Source organism: Mauremys mutica, chromosome 16 (genome assembly GCF_020497125.1).
Source record: "Mauremys mutica isolate MM-2020 ecotype Southern chromosome 16, ASM2049712v1, whole genome shotgun sequence".
Lineage (NCBI taxonomy): Eukaryota > Metazoa > Chordata > Testudines > Geoemydidae > Mauremys > Mauremys mutica.
The window spans coordinates 9732987-9752329 of record NC_059087.1 but is presented as its reverse complement, the minus strand read 5'-3'; the positions used below and the strand labels follow the sequence as shown (position 1 = coordinate 9752329).

The window sequence follows — 19343 nt, the reverse complement described above, 5'->3', positions numbered from 1 at the left end:
AGAATCTAAACAAACCACATTCTTCAACTTCATCATTTGTTTCTTCTGTGCCCCAAAGATTCCACTGGTATTTCTCACTTAAACCTGCACGCACACAGGCCTTCACAAAAGTAGCCACCAATATCCAGCCACGAAGTAACAGAGCCAGGTGCTTTTGTGACACTCCTTGGCATTGCTATTGTGTCTTCCCCTTCTCACTACCTGAGGCTGAGCATCTCCATTTCTGCAGCACGTCTCACTCCCTGCAAACAGTGGACTCCATGAGCTGAGCCTATAAACTGAACCAGGCCTGTTGTGTGAAAGGCAGGACACAATCCTGAACCACTAACTCCCGATTAAAACTGAGAGCTGATTGGTAAATACTGCCATATAATTTAACAATGCTCCTGATCTTGAAGTTCTATTAACTCTTCAAAACAAGCATGGCAACTTATAACACTTCTAACCTGTAGCTTTCAAAGTGGTTTAAAAAGATGAGCAAGTACCATTATCCCACACTGCCATAGGGAACCGGAGGCACAGACAGCTTAAGGCAGACATTTTCAGTCCCTCCATTTTCTGGGAGCCCAACTTGAGATATGTAAGGCCTAATTTTCAGAGGCACCGAGGACTTATCACTGAGGCCCACTAGAATTGTGGTGCTTGGCACTTTTGAAAATTATACCCATGGTGCCTCAGGTTGGACCTCTGGCAAAAGAACAAAACAAAAAACAGAAGAACTCGAATGAAAGGATACTTTTAGAAGTGCAGGCCAGTGACATGCTCAAGTTTATGCAGCAAATCAAATGCAGAGCCAAGAGCTGAGCCCAGTTTTGACTCCCACTGAGCCTCACTGCATCCTGTGAAATCCCAGCTTCTCAGCAGTGTGACCTCTCAAAACCCAAGAGGCTGTAGGCGAGCAATCCTGCACGAGTACCTTATATTAGCTATTTACAATGTGCTGTCCCTTCACTGTGAACTTATGAGCAACTGAAACGTTAGAACATAAAAACGGCCATACTGGGTCAGACCAAAGGTCCATCTAGCCCAGTATCCTGTCTTCCGACAGTGGCCAATGCCAGGTGCCCCAGAGGGAATGAACAGAACAGGGAATCATCAGGTGATCCATCCCTTGTCATCCATTCCCAGCTTCTGGCAAACAGAGGCTAAAGACACCATCTCTGCCCATCCTGACTAATAACCATTGATGGACTTATCCTCCATGAACTCATCTAGTTCTTTTTTGAACTAGTCTTGATCTTTCACAACATGCTCTGGGAAGAAGTTCCACAAGTTGACTGCACATTGTGTGAAAAAGTACTTCCTTTTGTTTGTTTTGAACCTGCTGCCTATTAATTTCATTTGGCGACCTGTAGTTCTTGTGTTGTATAAATGTTGAAATTTACAATGCTGAAAGTAATAGGATTCTAGTATATTTCCTCATCAGATCCTGAAACTCAGCCAGCAAGCAGAGTGGGGAGTCATCTGAAATATGCACATCTTCTCCTGCAACCCAACAGAGCCTGCCAACTTTACACATGTTCCCTCAGAACAGTCTTCCCAAAAATATACTTTACCTGCGGCCAAGCATGACGATTCCTCCCGTCTCAGGATTTATTTTGCAGTAGTCACCATGGGCCCAAACATCTGTCAGAAGGTGAGAAAGTGTTAACCAGCCCATTTGCCATCAAAGCAGGTCTGACTGACTTTTACCATGCAACTCCAATTTAGTTACCAAAGACCAGAAGGAGACAGCACCAGAGCGTGGAGAGTGAGTTAGACGGAAGATTAAAAAGTTAAGTGTGTAGAGTTTAGCTAGAAGATGACAAAGGGGACACACAAGTCTAAAAGTATGTGGAAGGTGTAAGTCCTTTGATTCTGTCAGTCGGACTACTCCTGTGACTATGCACAGCCCTTACTCACCCCAGGGAGCGCTATCGAATCCTAAACATTCCGGGCACGATTCTGATCCTCCACTCAGTGGTTTAATCCCCCTGATTTCAACAGAGGCTTGTTCTAGCAGGCTGCAAAACATGCATCTCTATGGGACCCAGATTTGGGATGTTGCCCTTCCCAGGCAGAGAGTGAGGGGGAGAAAGACTGATCGGCCTGAACGTGCTCAGAGTCAACGCCCGGCCTCACTCCACACACACAGGCTCCTGAGGCTTGTGTTAAAGGCTTCACTGAGTGTGTGGTGCAGGATCCTCAGAGAGATGAGTCTATGCTTTGAACGCTACCCACGGTGAGGCATGAGGGTCCTCCAGTAGAGGTAACAACATGCCCAAGGGATGTCTTCCTTGGTGTCTCCCTCCATCCTATCAGTAATTCTGGAGCAGAGGTACTCTCTGGGATTACATGGCAGGCTCTCAATGGAGTCCACAGGGGGCTCCCGTTTGCTTGATGGAGTTACTCTGCATTTACACTAGTGCAAAAATCAGAATCAGGCCCCTAGAAGCTGGGCCAAACATGTTGGGCCAGATGTTTTTTCTCAGCTTCAGTGGGGTTAACATGGAGAAACTCCAGTGCAAGGAATCGAAACGAGACCCAATTTGATTCAAATTTTGCTCAAGGACAAACAACTCCAACCACGCATGCGCAGTCAGCTGAGGAATGGCGTGGTGACAAGTTTTATACCTAGCTTCAACCTGAAACACATTTCTACAGAACACCACAAAAAATGGGGTTTCCAACAGATCACTGAAACCACGATTGCTACAGGTTTCTCAGGGAAGACTATTGTCAAACACGGCGATCTGTCCTTTTAGAGTTGTGGTTGCTACGGGTGCATGTGCACACGCTTTTGCATGGATTCAGTGGTCCTTTTTGTGCTTGAAGACCCCCTCTGTTTAACGGCCAGTTAAGTGAAATGTAATGTAACTGCCAAAGCATCAAGAATAAGAAAGAAATAATCTATTGTTAAAAATAAATGCACACCTCTTTCCAGCAGAAAGCTTACAAACAAAAGACAGATGAAGTGTCTGTGTATTGGTAACTACGGCCATAGCTAGGCAGAATGCATGCTGTGGTTTTCTACGCAGTTTTTCAAATTGTAGTAAGGCAGCAATGGAAGAACACAAAAAGACTGTTTTGATTTGTGACTGTGGAACAGTTTGTGTGGAAAGCTGTCAAAGATCTGTTTTAAGCATATCAGGGCTTTATTTAGAATTAGACTTATTTCATTGTGAATGATCCTATGCTATCTGCTAGGAAGAAAAAAACTTTATAGTAGAATTACAAGTGTCTGCACTTCAAGTTTTAACGTGTGGGGTCTCACTGAACATTGTGATGTCAAGCAGTCGTCCCCCTTCCCGCACCCCGAGGGAAGCAAACTGGCCACTCAGCATAAACAATGGGACAGAAAAGGTGGCTAAAATTATAAACATGGCAGCAATAGCTTAATATTGTTATAAAATAAGGAAAGGGCTAAAGAATGGGGCAGTAAACAGACCCCTGTGGTTAAATGCAAGGCAGCACTCTCCTACTGTAGACTGCGGCTTCTCGCAGTTAAAGGCACTCTTGTTACTCACTTGAAACGTCTTTGTGAGGCTGTGACTGATAGACATCTCCATCTAGCTCTGAAAAGAAGTGGACTCAAGGCCTGCATCCCACAAGCCCTTGCCCAACGGGCAGCAGGCAGTGCAATGTTGCTGTGCTTCAGTGCAAGCATGAGCAAAGGCAACGGGTGGACCCAGTCCTCCAGAATAAGCACAAGCCAGCATCTAGCCCACTGCACATCTGTCCCTTTACTCTTATCAGACAGGGCTGGTGCATGAGCAGAGACGGTGCATGTCACACAAGATACTGGCTTTCCCCTCACACTAATGAGGTACTAGGCCAGGGCTCATCTCCTAGGACTCACTTCTAGCACTAGGCAGGAACAGTCTGGTATCAGTACAGTAGCACTCAATAGAAGATAGCTCCTTTCACATGTATACGCCCAACAGCATACGCCTGTGCTTAGGCAGATAGGAGTGCTACAGCAGCTTGAGCTGGCTCATGACAGCAGTGACAGAAAGGAATTAGTTTTCCAGAAATTCAAATCTGACTAACCCAGACTGAAATTCAGACTAAAGCACCAGGGAATAAATAGCAAGATATTTATCAAACATTTGTTACAATTGCCACCCTAGCAAATCTAAATACAACTGTATCTGCCCAACCATGGGAAAGAGCAGGCTTATAATTTTATTAACAACTGCCAGTTTTGTACGCCTGGTCAGTTCAAATAATGAACTAAGCATTTCACTACGTACCTGGGAATTTTGAAAAATAAGCTTTCCTGTATTTGTTTCCATTCTCATCATTCCAGAAGTGTGTAGGCTGACAGGGCATAGGCTTGGTACAAACCAGCTCACCGCTCTCCCCCCAGACTGGTTTGCCTGTTTACAAATAGAGACAGATTTGCTGCACTTCCCTTTTGTAAACTGCTGGGTACCAAAGCAAAGCACAGCACATTGGATTATCATCTGCATAATGGTAACACCCAGAGGCTCTGTCACTCCGGGCGTTGGCAGCTGATCTAAAAAGTTTATGGGCAATGGGCTAAATTCAACCTTGATTTAACTTCAGAGTGTAAGGTTAGATGATCTAATGGTCCCCTCTGCTCTAGCCTCCTGTTCATCACAAGCCTCTCCCAAAGACTTCAATTAGACCAAGGTATTTCAGTCCTCAGGAGCTCAACTTTGAGCCACAGGGACAGAACAGGGAAGACCAAAGTACTATCCATGCCCAAGCTCCCTAGAATGGCAGGAAACTGATTAGGTGAGATACACCCAGATGATCACAGCAGGCAAATCATACTCCACATTGCAGAGGAAGGCCAAAAAAAAAAAATCATTAAAGTTTAATGGAATTACATCAGTGGTGAATTTAGTCCAGTGTCTGGTATAGACAGTTTTTAACTAGATAGGACTGTAATTAGTAAACACAAATACAAGATGTTGGGATATGGTCTCATACTAACACAGGGTCCTGAACAGCGATCAAATTTGATCAGTCCAGTTTCTTGTGGGACAAGCTTCCACAAAGACCACCACCATTAAGGGCACGGTTGTAAAACTGTTTTGAGATCACTAACTCATTTACAGCTAGCCACTTAGCCACAATATGGTTGCCACTTTTGGTCATTGGGTTGGATTGTCAGCTGATCAAGAGATGAGAGTGTCTCCATCAGTCCCATAAATCACCATCCAAATTCCTGCAGCTATTACATTTTAGTTAGAAATTCCTATTGAGTTGACTGGAAAATGGTTACCTTCATCATTCCATGCTTCCACTGCCATACCCAGGTTCCTGGCCTGAATCTCTCCTTTGTAAACCGGGATTGTAACATTCTGACCCATGAAACATGAAATGATATCTGTTCCACCTATAACAAAAGGAGGGACACTTAGAATTCAGACACTTTTAAAGAACAACTTTTTAAAAGATCAAATAAAGGCCATGTGAGTTCTTATTTTATTTTCACATAATACTGAAAAAATTCCATCCACTTTAAGTAACAAAACCTAAAATATACTGCCAAGATTGTCTACTACTATTTCTATGCAATTCACAATGAAGAAAGTTAGAGGCTTTTCTTACAATGTGCATGCCCTTTATATAGGCATATACCTTAGGGACTGATTTTTTTTCTCCCACTAATTTTACACTAGTAAAAGCTTCATTAACTTCACTGGAGTAACTCCTAATTTACACAGAGTGAGTGGCGATTCAGGCCCCTAGTCTACAGTTAGGTCACAGGTTCATAGATGTTTGAGATGAAGAAATGACACTATGCCATTTAGTTCTTTGTGGCATCTCGCAATCAAACAGTATAGCTGGACTAGATAGTTGCTGTTGGTCTGTTTCGATTTCTTGTTCTTGTGCATTAGCACAAATGTAGTTATGTTTGGGATCTTGGCACTCACGGGGAATATTTAAGCCTTAATTTAAAAAAAAAACAGTTTTCATTCGAGTAATTAGGATATTTCTATTCATATTTAAATAAAAAGGCAGAGAGTTACAACAAAAGGCCCAATCCTGCAAATCTCACTCACATGACTATTCTTTGACAGAGACTATTAATAAATGTCATCTTAAGGTCCAGATGTGCTCCCATTAAGTCAGAGACAGAACTCCTATAGACTTTAATAGCAGAAGGATTGGACTCTGGATCTGGAGTCTAAACTAGGTTGACATGGGCCCTCTGAGACCTGATCCTTAGTACCCCGCACAACAGGGCCCTGTATGAGTGTGACTTTATATGAATAGAACAGAAACTGCCTAAGTGAGCTCTCATACCACACTGGACATGGCTTAACACATCTCCATTGTCCATTAGATAATCTATACACTGACCCATCTACCATGGCCATTAACTGAAATAGGAGCCTGGCAAAAGTCTCCTCAGGAGGAGTTTCCTGGTGAAATCAGCTACGCAGAGAACAATGCGTGCTGTAGGTTAACAGACTCTCTTCCTCCTCTCACCCTGCGGCCCTCGAGGACAGTCAGTCAAAATTTTAAAGAATCCTGCTTCCTTACATCTACTTTGTCACAATAATTCCATCTCAAAGTCTTTGAGTGCACCAAGTTCATTATACTAATGCATTGGCATGCTGAATTATGCAGAAAAACCCTGCACAAATCAAAGGTAGTTGCAGTTTAAGTATAACTGAGGCTGACTGATCTCCAGCCCAATTTTCCTGTAAACAAAGTTGCAAAGAGGCAACAAAGACGGAAACTGGCTACAGAAGGAATTAGCAAACGTAAAAAGCTTTTGAAGGATTACCTGAAATGGATCCCAGGAGGACGCTGCTCTTTATATGTTTGTAGACGTACTCGTAGCTTTGAGATTTGAGTGGTGACCCTGTAGATAGTATAGTATGTAGTGTTTGAAGATTATGGGTGTCACCTTAAAGAGGGAAGAAAACCAAGAATTACAAACATTTAAGTTTTATCATATTATCTATTCACCACTTAAATAAATCCAAGAAGTCAAACGTAACCCTCAGCTCACTGTCTGTGGACAGGCTACAAGGCCAGAGAAAAAAAACACAGAGGGGTTTGAAGCTTACATGGTTTTAAATTTTTCTCTTCTAGCACAGCCAGCCACTTTGCACCCGTTCCAAGGATGGTGATCCTAGAGAGGAGAACGACATTTTCAATGGCTTTGATCCTGCAAGTATCATAGTTGCTTAAAGCTTTAACGATTCTAGGCATGTCTTTTTCAGCAATCAAAATTAGTCAGGTCATTGGAGTCATTTCTGTAGCATTGAAATTTTTAATTCTGGCTTTAAATTTTTAATTCTGGCTTCCCACCTAGCGGAAAGCATTCACTTACAGTTTCAGGAATCCATAACTACAGAGCACTCCAAATACATTAGGAAATCTCCTCACATATAATTGGTTAATTTGCCATAATTGCCCTATTTAACAGGGCATCATCGCCTTGTTATAGTCTCATGTATTGGAATTGTGTCATTCCAGTGCAGTATAATAGAAGACAGTAATCCAAGTTTTGCTCTCAGATACACACTCAATTCCAACTGAAGTCAATGAGAGTTGCATTCACAGAGAGCATAATGTATATATGGCTGCATGTTGAAGAATTCTAGAATTGGGGAGTTTTCTTAAGGAGAAAACCCTGTTCAGCACCTTTCAGGTGCTCACAAAACAAGACAATTTTTCCCTACACTTGCTGAGTTAAAGGCAAAGGCACCGTGTTTAGTATCTAAGTTTGAGCAGTCTCCTTCTGCCAGTTGCAAATTACAGATCTTTAGGACAACACAATCAGCTCTGCAGCATTACTATTCACATCACATAAGATATTCACACCAACACTGAAGGCACAGTGTGAAATAAATATTTCACTTAATGCAATAAATAAATAAGATTTATAGCTGGAGAATGTTGTCAAATGCAAGAAACAGACAAGCAAGTTAAAGCATCAAGAGCACAAACATTTTCCTTGCACGCTACCCCTCTCTCCCCCAAATCAAGCTTCACAACTTCCTGAGGAGTTAAAATATTCTTGTAATACCCATTTGTTCAGGTAATGAGAGGCAAAGTGACTTACTCAAGGCCTGTATCAGAAACAGAACCCAGGAGTCCTGGCTCCATCCCCCTGATCAAGCCAATGGACTCTAGAAGCATTGCATAGCAAACAGCAATGCGGTAAAAAGAAATCCTACTAAAACTTGGGAGATTTTCAAAACAGAACAGTGGGTGTTATTCAAAGTTAAACTATCCAAAGTAATCAATGAGGCTTAATACCTACATTCATCTACATTAGTTAAAAATATAACTGGGGCTGAAATAGAATCTCAAGAGCTTCATCTGCCTACTGCTTTAATGTGTGATTTCTGAGATGCCATTAATCTAACCAGGAAACAGATTTTTAAATGACTGCATACAACTCATTTTCAGTTCTCGCATCACAAAGAAGGAGAGAGAAAAGAAAGTGTTCCCACACACCAATTAAAAAGTTAAAGTGAAGCCTCACCCAACTCCATTTATTGCTGGACGTGTTAGTCTGATCTATACACTAAGGGCTGGTCTACACTGGGGGGGGGTATCGATCTAAGATACGCAACTTCAGCTACGTGAATAGCGTAGCTGAAGTCGAAGTATCTTAGCTCGATTTACCTCGGGTCCTCACGGCGCGGGATCGACATTCGTGGCTCCCCGTGTCGACTCCACTACTGCCGCTCGCTCCGGTGGAGTTCCGGAGTCGACGGGAGCGCATTCGGGGATTGATATATCGATCCCCGAAAAATCGATCGCTACTCGCCGATACGACGGGTAATCTGGACATAACCTAACCTTCAAGAAATCCTGCTCCTGTGTAAGTAATGCTCAAGTGGTTTGTGCTGGCATTGTGTTAGTTTTACATGGTAGCAATAAACTCCCTTGAGGAGATGCTGAAGTGTATGAAGATGATTATTATTTTTGCAAGGTGCTTTAGAGACATGCAAGTATATGGAATATTGCACGAGCTAGGGATGGGCACCTCTAATCTAAAGAATAAATCACAATCTCTTCTCTATTACCAATGGTGATTGGCTGGTCCTTTGGCTGTGGTTTACTACAATCATATGAAGTATTTTTATCCTTGTGCAATATTTTACTTACTAGCGCCCTCTGAGCCATTTGTAATAAAGCAGGGGTACTCTACACCTGTCTGGTTTTTGGTTTGTTTACTATTTGACATACTCTCTTTCAGAAGTCTGTGGAGTAGTCCCCTCATCTGCATTTAACACCAGTTTACCACCAGGGGTGGGCAAACTTTTTGGCCCGAGGGCCACATCTGGAAATGGAAATTGTATGGCGGGCCATGAATGCCCACAAAATTGGGAGTTGGGGTGTGGGAGGGGGTGCAGGCAGGTGCTCCGGGCAGGGACCGAGGGTTCGGCGGGGGTTCAGGGCTGGGGCAGGGGTGTGGGAAGGGGTCGGGGTGCAGGATCTGGGCGGCGCTTACCTCAAGCAGTTCCCAGAAGCAGCGGCATGTTCCCTTTCCAGCTCCTATGTGGCGGCGCAGCCAGGCTGCTCTGCGTGCTGCCCTGTCCGCAGGAGCCGCCCCTGCAGCTCCCATTCACTGCGGTTCCTGGCCAATGGGAGCTGCAGGGGCCGTGCTTGGGGCAGAGGCAGCATATGGAAACACCCCGCTGCCATTTGCCCCTATGCATAGGAGCCAGAGGTGGGAGGACTTGCCACTGCTTCCAGGAGCTGCGTGCAGCAGGGCAAGTCCCCGACCCCACTCCTCAGCTGGAGCTTGAGGGTCAGATTAAAATGTCTGGAGGCCGGATGCAGCCCTCGGGCCGTAGTTTGCCCATCCCTGACTTAACCCCTTGGTATGGGCTAAATCCAGCCCTACTGAGCAGAATCTTTACTAAAATCATCCCAATTAAGTAGTTATTGCTATTTAATATCACCAGGGTAAACAGTTAGGTGTAGCACACTGCACCTTCATGACAGGGCATAAGATAACAGCCTTTAATAGGTAACATGAATATTTTGCAACAAACTACATTAGATGGCTAGCATACAGTTGGCTAATACTTTTAGCAATAGATTAAAATATTAGACCTGCATACATACTTGAACTGCTTTCGTTTACCTTCCGCATACCAAGATGATGCTCAGAAATAATTGTTCTATTTCTAGACTAACTTTTTACAGCACTGGTTCTGCTCTTGAATAAAGTTAACAGATTTTAACAACTTTCCACTAGAAACAAATTTCACTGAGATGGAACCTTTAATTATAATAGCCAGTGCCAAAATGTCAATTGTTAAATATTGCATAGCACAAAAGGCAAAGCTGCATTTTAATTATTAATTGGCAATAGTTAGAATGTGACTGCATCCACTTTCCACCACAAATGTATTAAAACTGAGCATTAAGTAATTTAAAAACACTGCGTATTTAAATAGTAAAAATGTAAAGATCTGCTGTTTAACTCCAGTTTTCAAGATGGTATAGTTATAAAAATCAATGCTCTGTCCAGTGCGTAAAGGTAAAATATCATGAAAGGTCTTAAAGCAGCTTTTGTTTCAATGTTGCTATTTCTTTATGCACCAGTAGAGGGCACCTGGCACCTCATTATGTTCACACAGGGATATATGACAAAGAAGGAAACAGATTAGAAAGCAAAATATGAAAATACAGGCAGCCCTGCTGAATGGCCCCAGTCAATTTAAGGCTTTCAAATTCTATCAAGCACCATATTCAGGTTTATGCTGAGTAGTCTGAAATAGAGGATTCTTATTTCACAAAAACTGAGTGCACTGAGAAATTACCCTTTAGACTGTTCCCAATTACTGCCTTTTGAAAAAGCTGCTCTTAAAACTGACTATTGAACTGACATTCTTTATTTACAGGGAATTGGAATGCCTGAATGAATTCTAAAACACACCATTCAACCCTTTGTCTTTCACTCCCTCCAAAACGACCATTTCAATAGTCTTTCAATAAGATTTCAATAGTTTATCCTAAATTAAGCCAAAGTTTAAGAACTATGCCACCCTATATGTTGGCTTCAGATCAAGCAAATAGCCTCTATTGAAGCCGTTTTAATGTGAGATTAGTAACAGACTAACGAGCGAAGACAGCAATTTCTAGGACTTAAAATGAGAAGTTCTATAGTTCACTTCAACATCTTCTTTACCTACCCTAGTCGGTCAACCAAATCCCAGAGCACATTGGGCGATGGAACAAGAGGAGAGCCATCATATAAGACCACCGAAGCTCCTGCAGCAAGCGCAGACACTAACCAATTCCACATCATCCAGCCAGTCTAGAATAGACAAGACTCCCATGTTAGTTTCTATCTTTGTGAGCTCACATACTCTTATGGAGACATCTCTCCCAACTATTTATTGACCTGTGAATTCAGTCTCTCAGTGTTACTTGAGAATACTACTGCATTAAACTGGTTTACTTTTAGAGTCAATTCATCAGAATCCATGGACCAGTTTCAACTGTTAACATCACCGTAAATCCTGGGTAACTCCAGTGACGCTATTCAAGATTTACACTGGTTGTAGCTGACTCAGAACCTGGCCCCTGCTTTAGTAACCTCATTTCAGGCCTTAAAAAAAAAAAAGGGGGTGGGGTGGAAAAGAGACACGGAGTTAATGTCTGGCCCCAAAATGTGTGTGTCGGTTTTAAATTAACCTAAGAATATATTATTGCGGTAAGGCCAGAAGGGACCATTAGATCACTCAGTCTGCCTGCCTAACACACAGGCCAGAGAGTTTCATCCAGCTGGTCCTGTACTGAGCCCAGTAACTTGCACATGTACCAGAATGGCATCCTGTCTTGATTTGAAGACATCAAGAGATGGAGAATCCATCACAAACAGATTAGCAGAGTCCCATGTACTTATACCCTATAATAATTGTAATCTGGGATAAGACTTACCTGGTAATTACACACCAAAAAGACAATAGTTTTATTTTGTGTAGCAACTTTCACAAATATTTCAGGTGGTACCTGATTTGGTATTTAGCCCAAAATACTTCACAGGAAACAAGTGACAGCAGGTATTTGAGAGAACTAAAACCTCAATTCTGACATGGTTTGTAGTATCTATTGTGTATTTTATGACACTCCATTGCTGCTTTACACTGAATCCCATCATATGCCAACACAATATGTCTTGACATTTTTTAAACTTTTAATCAGAAACTAGGAAAGTTCCAGTGTTCACTGTATGTACGCAGCTCCTTGCGGAACACAGGTTTGGTGCCTGTGCTAAAAAAAAAATGGGGGGGAAAAAGGATTCTTCCCTCCCTCCACCCATACATGTCACTTTGGTGGCATATGGGGGCCTGCAGCTGGCCAGGAAAGAATCTCCATGGCCCAGGCACTGAGTAGGGCATCTGTAAGTGGTCCTGCTTGCCCAACTCCACTGCAAGCTCCAGCAGACAAGTCATGTGGTCATAGCACTGAGCATTTCAGATCGTGCTTTTTCAGAGCAGCCTGGGAGAGGCAGCGGTTGCTCTGATTTACGTCAAGGGCCATAGCAGCCCCTGTTCTGGCCTTCGGCAGGACTCTTACAAACTAAGCACAACATTTAGTTTTCCTAGACCTCTCTAATTTTTCCTGCCTCAAACTGCTACAGCCTAAGAGTTTATAAGAAAGATCTGAGTTTATGCACACTTCCGCTGATCACGTCTACTTGTATTATCTTGTTTGCCATTAAGGTACGAGTCTAAACAACGATGGGGAAAAATAACCAGACTCCTCAGTGGAGGCAATGTAGGTTAGCTGTTACTGCCACAAGTTTATACAGGAGCTCACAGGGAAAAGCAGAAACTCCTTTTATATGATGTACAGTATTGCAGATATCTTCTACTTTGCTACTGCCCCAAAATGATACAAACAAACTCCAGCAGAGATGAATTTACACCTTTCTCAACTGCATATAAATGACTGTTGGGAGCATGGAAAGCATCACAGTTTAGTAGGATAATATTTAAAATGTTTGAAAAGTCCCCAAACTATCCTTTTAGGCTTCTCTTTTCTTAGAAAAGAAGTCACTGTTAAACCTAAGTTGCACTGTGTTGACTACATTAGCACCAAATAAGGACTGTTAAACTCCAAAGAGTCACAAAAACAGTCATTCTATTTTCTTCCCTTTATATTATTAGAAATCACTCATTTAGAACATGGGCATTTCCAAAATGGAGAAGACCAAAGGGCCATCACATCTCTGACAGTGGCCAGAACCAGGTGCCTCAGAGGAAAGTGCAAAGAAAAGAGCCCCAGTGCACTTATGGGGTTCCCAAGTCGGGGTGACAGAGGTTGGCTCATGTGCCAACCATGAAGGCTCATAGCCTTTTAGATATCCCCTCCACCGGGCTCCCAGGAAGGCACAGATTCTTGCCACTCCACCAAGATGAACAGGATAAAATTGCCACTCATCTCCAACATGGCCAGATCCCCACATGATGCAGGAGAGTAGAGCATGCGTTGAAGATGCAACTGAGGATGTCATTACAGCAATAAGCTTAAAACTAAAAAAAAAAAAAAAAAAAAAAATCCAAAAATCCCACAATCCATTTCTCACTAATTAGCAGGAACATTTAACATACGTTTGACTTTTCAGACAACACCCAACTGCATTTTATTAATCCACCTGATTTTTTTACCCCAATTTGAAAACAGCTATGCTTATACAGACCACCACCAGAAATACATAGAATTGTATTTATAGTACTGTGGGAAATGTCCTCCCTCTTTCAAAAAAAGTGTTTTATAAATATGGTAAGTCCCACTTGCCGTTGTATAGTACATAATAACATCATTGCTGGTCATGTTGCCATGAAGAATATGCTCCTTCAGGTGCTGAATTAGTGTGCCCTGAAAAATAAAAAAAGTGAAGGGGAAAATAAGTTTATGTAAATATAAAACAAAGATCTGGTAGCAAAATATACTTTTCAATATCCTAATGCTGCACAGCCCGCACCAGTGAGTATTTCAGGGTTACAGACAGGTACTGAATTCCACCCCCCGTTCAAAGTAAAACACAAACAGGCGACAGCTCCCACCCCTATCCACGTCAGCACGGATAGCATTCTCCACTCCCCTTTCGTGTAACCTACAACAAAACAAACAACCTGCTCCCTATAGAACTGCAGCATCACTCCATAGCCAGCCACTAGAGTGGTGCGGCACCCTATGTGGCCCATAAGGATGTGTCTACCTGGGGATATTGACCAAGAGAACTATAGCGGTATAGTTCTACCTATACCCTTTGACAGATCACTCTAGTTCTGCAGATCCATTTCCCCAAGTGAACAAGTCCTTTGACATAGTTTCCTGCTCACAGTACACCCAGCTGACTGGAAGGAGTGAGGGACACAAAGTTGTTCTGGACTTAGGTGTCATGGCACAAAGCATTCACATTATATACTAGGTCATAACAGTAGCTCAAGCCATCTCAAATTGTAGTTCTTTGGAGACTGCAGACAGAGCTCCTCCTAAGCATTCGTACAGCTGGCAGCATGGAAAATTCCACTGGCCAATGACAATACACTGAACTACACTATTACTCATTTTTCTCTTTTGTTGGAAATGTGGCTAAAATACTTTGGATCATCATTCAAGAGCGACTTTGCAGATCAATGAATTTATAAACTGCTTCCCTGTGTCACTTTACTACAGCGACACATTAAAATGGTTGATTTAAAAACCAAAAGCTGTGCTTTGCATTTTTGCAAGTGCTCATGGTGGAGCTATTAGGGACTTCACATGAATCAAGCAAAATATATATTGAAAGAAAATCTATTTTAGATAAAAATTTAAAAAAGAAACTAATGTAAATTGCACATGCTTTAAGGGATGGAAAGGAAAAAATATTAAATAAAAATATACAAGCAAATCCAATTTTCCCTTAGCATCTCAGAGGAGCCACATCTGGATTTTACCTGCTAATGCTCCAGTGCACTGAGATGCCACAATGCTGCCATCTAGCTACAGACTACTTTCTACAACCTGCATTTAAAAGGCAGAATTCATGGCTTTGCTATAACGACAAATAGTAAATTAGAAGCAATCTTGCACAAAGGATTTACGCACATGTTTAAAGGGACTGTTCACAGCGTGCAAGTGAAACGCAGGCTTAAGTCTTTGCAAGAGCAGGATTTTTACTGGTACTCTTACAGTTACAGTCCTGTAGAAATTGAGACTATACCCTATTTGGATCAAATTCAATTAAATTTTTATTGCCTCTCTTCTTGCCAATTTACACTTTACTATTTCAGAGCCTGAGAATCTGAATGGATTTTTTAAAGATGGATCCACCCACAAACTATGAACTACTACTATGGAGAAAATGGAGTGTAAACCAGGTCAGAGTGGTACAACACTGCTGAGCTTTTTTTTTTTGAAAAAAATCCATTTATGTCTTGGATTCTAGCTGAAGAACCCAATTCTCCTTTTGCTTACATGGGTGTAAATCAGGAAACTGCCGAGGTGTGAAATCGGTGTAAGGGAGATTAGAATTGGGGGACTATGTTTCTATGACTTAGAAATTAAAAAAAAAAAAAAGTTACTGGATAATTTGTTAGAAAACTAAAACAAAAACCCTACAATAACCTCCACGTGTTTCTCTTTAGACCATTAATACACTATATATAAACACCACACACCCCCTTACTTCTGCCTGCGGGATAATACATTTTAAAGGTTTGTCTTCCTTTAAATATACACCACAACAGACGTGCAGAGGAAACATATGAGCGTACCATATTGCACACAGAAGGGTATATGAAGTTAAAATTACAAGGAAAAAACATTTCATGTAAAAAGATCCAGGGGATAATCAAGCTATTTTAAATCCACTGTGATCATTATTTAATACACTTTTGCTGTCATTTCAGCTCCTTTTGTATTTTTGACTATTGAAATTAAACATCAGCTGTATCAGCACCACTGTGTGGCTCCAACCAAGTTGGGAAGATGAGGCAGATGAAGGGGAGGGGTAAGGTTCAAGGGCAAGCTAAGCAGCTGTGTAAATAAGCTGGTGATGAACCTTAAAGAGGGAAAATTCCCTTCCCTTTGTCTTTTCTATCTGGTCAACTGCATTTATCACACACCTTTGACCACCTTCTCTGCTCCCTAACTGTCTTCACAAGTGCTTATCCTAACATTCTGAACCTGGAGCAGCTACCAACAGCTGCCCAACTGTCACAAAAAGGTCTGGTCTACACTAGACTATTAGGCTGGTTTAACTACATCACTCAGGGGTGTGGCAAATCCACACCATTGCCCGGTGAGTTAAGCTGACCTAACCCCCAGAGTAGACAGCTCTAGGTCAACGGAAAGATTCTGTTATGCTGCTGGAGTCTTTTAAATGTAGACAAGCCCTAAGTGAATTTACTGATGGAGGTGGTTTTGGATTGACAGCTCAAGTGGCTGAATTCTTCTAGTCACAAAAGCCCGGCACTGGGATTGCAAACTTCCCCATGTCATCTCTGCAAATGAGACTCAGACCTAGCCACAGTTTTCAAGACTCATTCAGTCGTTTGTCTCTATCAACAAGCGCATCAGTTGTGCCACCTGTGGTTGTGTGACGGCTACTTGTCCACTGGGAAATGTCATGAACAACCAAAACACGCTCCAGATAGTAAGGACTTTTGGTCCTTATTGACCCATATCTTTCAACTATGGACCTACCGGTGAAAGGTTTCACACAGTCAGTTATCAAAATCCACTGAGCCAACCAGTCCCCCGTTGAAACGATCACCACATATACTTAAAAAAAAAAAAAGGATGGAGCGTCGATGATTATAAATAGATAGTGCGACACTGCAGCCCCAGGAGGGAAGACCTACCCCTGCTGAATGAACCATGCATTTTGGTGCTCCGGTTGTGCCAGATGAATACATGATAAAGAGAGGATGACTGAAGGGCAGCTGTTCAAACTCCAGCTGCGGGGCCTGGTCTCCTTTACCAGTAGCAAGGAAATCTTCTAGAAAAACACTGCACAAAGAAGAGAGGGAAAAGCAACTACTTAAAACTACTTCAACTTTAAAAACAAGATCAATTGCTAATCAACTACAGACACCTATAAGATCATTTTCAGACCCAACAGCACTCTTACAATAATGCAGTCTGTATATGTAACACTACTTTTATTCTTTTGGCTTCTCAGACTTTTGTTTAAAGTGCTTAGTTGTTTGGGGGGTTTCTTTAAAATGAAATGTCAACAAAATGTTTAAGACTAAGATATTAAGGGCTATATTTTAAGAACAGGCCTACAAAATCGCACATAACAACAGTTGCCACCCTTAAAAGCCCCATACAGAGGCAGGCGTAGCAGGTAGGTACTTGTATAGCCCCCGTCACACAACCAGAGGGCTTGTCTACATTGTGACTCACCACACAGCAAGCCAAGGTGTGAAGCTACAATGCACCAACTTGTGGCACAGTTAACATCCTGTGCAGTCTCTGCTACAGGCAGACTGGAAGTCCCAGAGTGCAAATTATCCTACTATACTTTCAAGTATTACACTAAGCCATGCACTGGGATCTCCCTGTGCTGTAGCTGAGTCCAGATGGAATGTTACTGTGCAGCAAGCTGGGGCATTTTAGAATAATTCCTTGCCTGGCCACACTGTAACTGACCATGTAGACAGGCCTTAATATAGAGACACAGGCCTGAGAAAATCTTTGAGGTATGGCTTGGAATAAAGGATCAGGCCCTGAAAGGAAATATTAAAATAATATTAGTTCCAATGTTGGTCCAGGATGCAGTGCAGACAGAATGGCTGGTATGACAGTCAGAAGGGCTATGCCGGCCCTTGATTCAGCTGGGAATGTACTTTTGGCTTGTAGTATCAATTACAATGAAATTGTTCTGGAGTGACACAGAATCTGACCCTTATTGCACAGTTTGGAACATTAGCTGTATCAAAAGGATCTGAGTAACCTAACTCTGAACAGTAAATAAACCAGCCAAACTACCTCTTAAGTGTCATTTAAATTGTTCATTGCTCGATTTTGGAGCATCCTTTCCTCTCCTCGTTATACCAGATCTCATTTATATAAATGTGCTAATACGATATTTCACAGAGCAAACATTTTCTTTAAGATGATCAATAAATCAAACTCAATAGTTGTCATTTCGTGGCTTTTATAAAAGTCTCGCCACACTTTTCATGTTCAAGTTTATCTGCAGTATCCAGCAATCAAGAAGTAACAGCAATGGAAAGCAAAATTCAGAAGGTCTACCGAGGGTAGCTTGTTGCTTTGTATAAAGCTAAAGGAAGTGGATAATGTAATTTTACTGGATGCTCCTATTTTATATCAATTATTGCTCAGACAAAATGTGAAATATAACTGAGTAAAATATTACAAATGTATGTTGGAGAAAGGAATGAGAGAGAAACAGCAGTGATAAATCTATTACTGACAAGCTGAAAGATACATTTTGTAAGCAAACTAATTCCATCTCTCTTTGTAGAGCGATTTCTTGCTGGGTCAATGCTAACAACTGCGGGGGGGGGGGGGGGGAGAGAAAAGTGTTGTAATGAAAGAAAGCAGATCAATTGCTCATTTAGCTTCATGCTTGTCAGTAATGGGGTTTCTCTAATAAAAGCAAAAAGTTTAGTGAAGTACACAACGTTTTTACTATTCTGACAAAAGTAGTTTTTGCATCCCCACCCCATTTCCCTCCCATTATTCTATCACACGTGCGTGAAAAAAATTCTGCTGAATGGACAGTTTACAAAATAAGGTTTGTTTTTTGTAAACCAAGAGCTTTTCTTTTAGAGTACTGCAGCATCCTTAAGCAACGCCAGAAACCTAAGCACACCATCACTAGACTAGAGCATGCAACACAAAGTGAAATGAACTAGAAAATTTAAAAAAACCCTGATTAGTTTAAGTCAACTTCCAAGCATGATCCTAAAGCCCAAAAACTCAAGAATCATTCCAATAAAGTCAATGGGCTAAAATCTCCGGATTTACAAAGGTGTAAGTGAGAGCAATGATTCTACTATGGATACTTGTACGTAACAGGAGCCTGATACTTAGATTCTTCCCAGAGGAGATGAAGTTGGGCCCATAATATGAAGTTTGTTTAGTTACAAACAGCCAAATACTAAATTTTCCCAACATTCAGGGATGTGCTGGTGAGAAAAATCCATGCAGGGTTCCGGGTCCATCCCATCTCTAGTTCTGATAGACACAGCACATGCCCAAAAGTTGATTTCATCCCATTACCTGTTTGGTATTTTAGAAATATCTATCACTTCTCTCGATGAAACATATGGAATTACCACCACTTTTCTTAAATCTGGGAGTCCTAGAGAAAAAATGAGTAGAAAAAACATTCACTTATTTCCAGTTACATAAACAAAAAAGGCCTCTTCTCT

At 41.8% G+C, this 19343-nt stretch overlaps 1 protein-coding gene across 1 annotated transcript in view; it reads right to left on the bottom strand.

Annotated features, from left to right (window-relative positions):
- AACS (acetoacetyl-CoA synthetase) overlaps positions 1–19343 on the bottom strand; it is a 59106-nt gene that overhangs the window by 7616 nt on the left and 32147 nt on the right. The window contains exons 7-15 of the mRNA XM_044990455.1: positions 19192–19273; positions 16800–16947; positions 13744–13824; positions 11130–11254; positions 7035–7099; positions 6749–6871; positions 5234–5347; positions 4233–4358; positions 1557–1626 (exon numbers count right to left, since the gene is read on the bottom strand). Coding sequence (XP_044846390.1) covers positions 1557–1626; positions 4233–4358; positions 5234–5347; positions 6749–6871; positions 7035–7099; positions 11130–11254; positions 13744–13824; positions 16800–16947; positions 19192–19273 — 934 coding nt within the window. The remainder of the gene's footprint in view (positions 1–1556; positions 1627–4232; positions 4359–5233; positions 5348–6748; positions 6872–7034; positions 7100–11129; positions 11255–13743; positions 13825–16799; positions 16948–19191; positions 19274–19343) is intronic.